This window comes from Humulus lupulus, chromosome 8, assembly GCF_963169125.1.
Source record: "Humulus lupulus chromosome 8, drHumLupu1.1, whole genome shotgun sequence".
Taxonomy (NCBI): domain Eukaryota; kingdom Viridiplantae; phylum Streptophyta; class Magnoliopsida; order Rosales; family Cannabaceae; genus Humulus; species Humulus lupulus.
Genome location: NC_084800.1, coordinates 180525280 through 180526707, shown reverse-complemented (window position 1 = coordinate 180526707; position 1428 = coordinate 180525280). Strand labels below are relative to the sequence as shown.

The 1428-nt window shown below is 31.1% G+C and overlaps 1 protein-coding gene across 1 annotated transcript; it reads left to right on the top strand.

Moving 5' to 3' along the window:
* The first annotated feature begins 395 nt into the window (after nucleotides 1–395).
* Nucleotides 396–1079, top strand: LOC133796306 (uncharacterized). Its single transcript, XM_062233776.1, has 2 exons — nucleotides 396–517; nucleotides 572–1079. The coding sequence occupies exons 1-2, from the start codon at nucleotides 396–398 to the stop codon at nucleotides 1077–1079; spliced, it is 630 nt and encodes a 209-aa protein (XP_062089760.1).
* The last annotated feature ends 349 nt before the right edge of the window (nucleotides 1080–1428 follow it).

The window sequence follows — 1428 nt, the reverse complement described above, 5'->3', positions numbered from 1 at the left end:
ATATATAGATATCAATTATAAATTAAAACAATATACTTAGAAGGTCATTCAATTAAATAGTATTAACATTTTGATTTAATATAAATAGTTGAGGAGATAAATTTTTTAAACACGCAATATGTTATCCAACAATATCTGGCGTTACTTATATATAAACTATAAAATATATTATGAAATTTGTAGAAAAAGTCTCTAAGTAGTTTAAAATGTTTCCCTTAAGTCACTAAGTTGTCTAAAAATTGTAAAATATGACTTTTGAAATAAATAAAAAAGTACTTAGTGACTTAAGTGTAACATTTCAAACTACTTATTGACTTTTACCGCAAAAAATACTACTTAATAGTGTTCACTTGATGGACAACTTGTTTGTGAAGTAGATTAATAGTGTTTACTTGATGGACAAAAACTGGTGGGATTACCAGGTGCCATTAGATTGTAGCTGGTACTGGAAGCGGTTAGTTGCTGTCAAAGATGCTTTCAAAGCTAAGACTGATCTGTCTAAATTTGCAGTGATGAGGTATAGTATTAAAGCTGGTCATGACTTTCTGTTTGAGTAACCTCTTGTAGTTAGCTGGAGCAAAATTGTTTGGGAAAGACTGAGCATTCCGAAGCATAGATTTGTGCTTTGGCTGGTCATGTTGCAGAGGCTTCGCACTAGAGATCAATTGCACAAGTTTCAACCGTTAATGGATCAATCTTGTTTGCTTTGTGGAGGAGATATTGAGAGCATTGGTCATCTCTTTCTTCACTGTCATTATAGCAGTGTTTGTTTGCAGAAGCTTAAGCAGAGATTGGGTTGGAATTCAGCTTCCTTAAACCTGATGCTTCTAATTCGTTGGATCCATAAAGCTAAGAGGTTGAGTGTTGTTCGGAAGAGCATCATGTATGCTGTTCTTGCAGCTCTTGTTTATCACTTATGGAGAGTTCGAAATGATGTGTTTTGGAGCAACAAATTATGGCATGTAGATAATACTGTACAAAGAGTTGTTAGAGAGATTCAGGTTAGGATTTCTCTTGTAATGCCTAAAAAAGCTAAAGCTATAGATAGGGAATGGGTCACTAAGTTCAGTAAGAGCTAGTTTTCTTTATGGTTGGATTGGTTGGTTTGTAATTGGCAGGGTTGTAATCTTTTGGCTATTGAGTAATACATTGATTCTTATTCATCAAAAAAAAAAAATACTACTTAGTTACTTAAGTACAAGCTTTTAGATTACTTACTGATTTTTGTTGGGAAAAAATTACTTAATGATTTACTTTTAGATTACTTACTGATTTTCGCCACAAATTTCCCTAAAGTAGATTTTCACTATTTACAAAATAATGTGCATATCACTTATAAATATACTAAAAATCATAAATATAAACAATTATCTAAATAATGTGATTAAAATACATTTTATACTAATTAATGTATTTTTTTAGGTAATT

Excerpts from the sequence above, each read along its gene's own strand:
- LOC133796306 (XM_062233776.1), top strand. The coding sequence starts at position 396 with ATGGACAAAAACTGGTGGGATTACCAGGTGCCATTAGATTGTAGCTGG. Across the intron at positions 518-571 it reads TCTAAATTTGCAGTGATGAG|CTGGAGCAAAATTGTTTGGG; the intron begins GTATAGTATTAA and ends TCTTGTAGTTAG.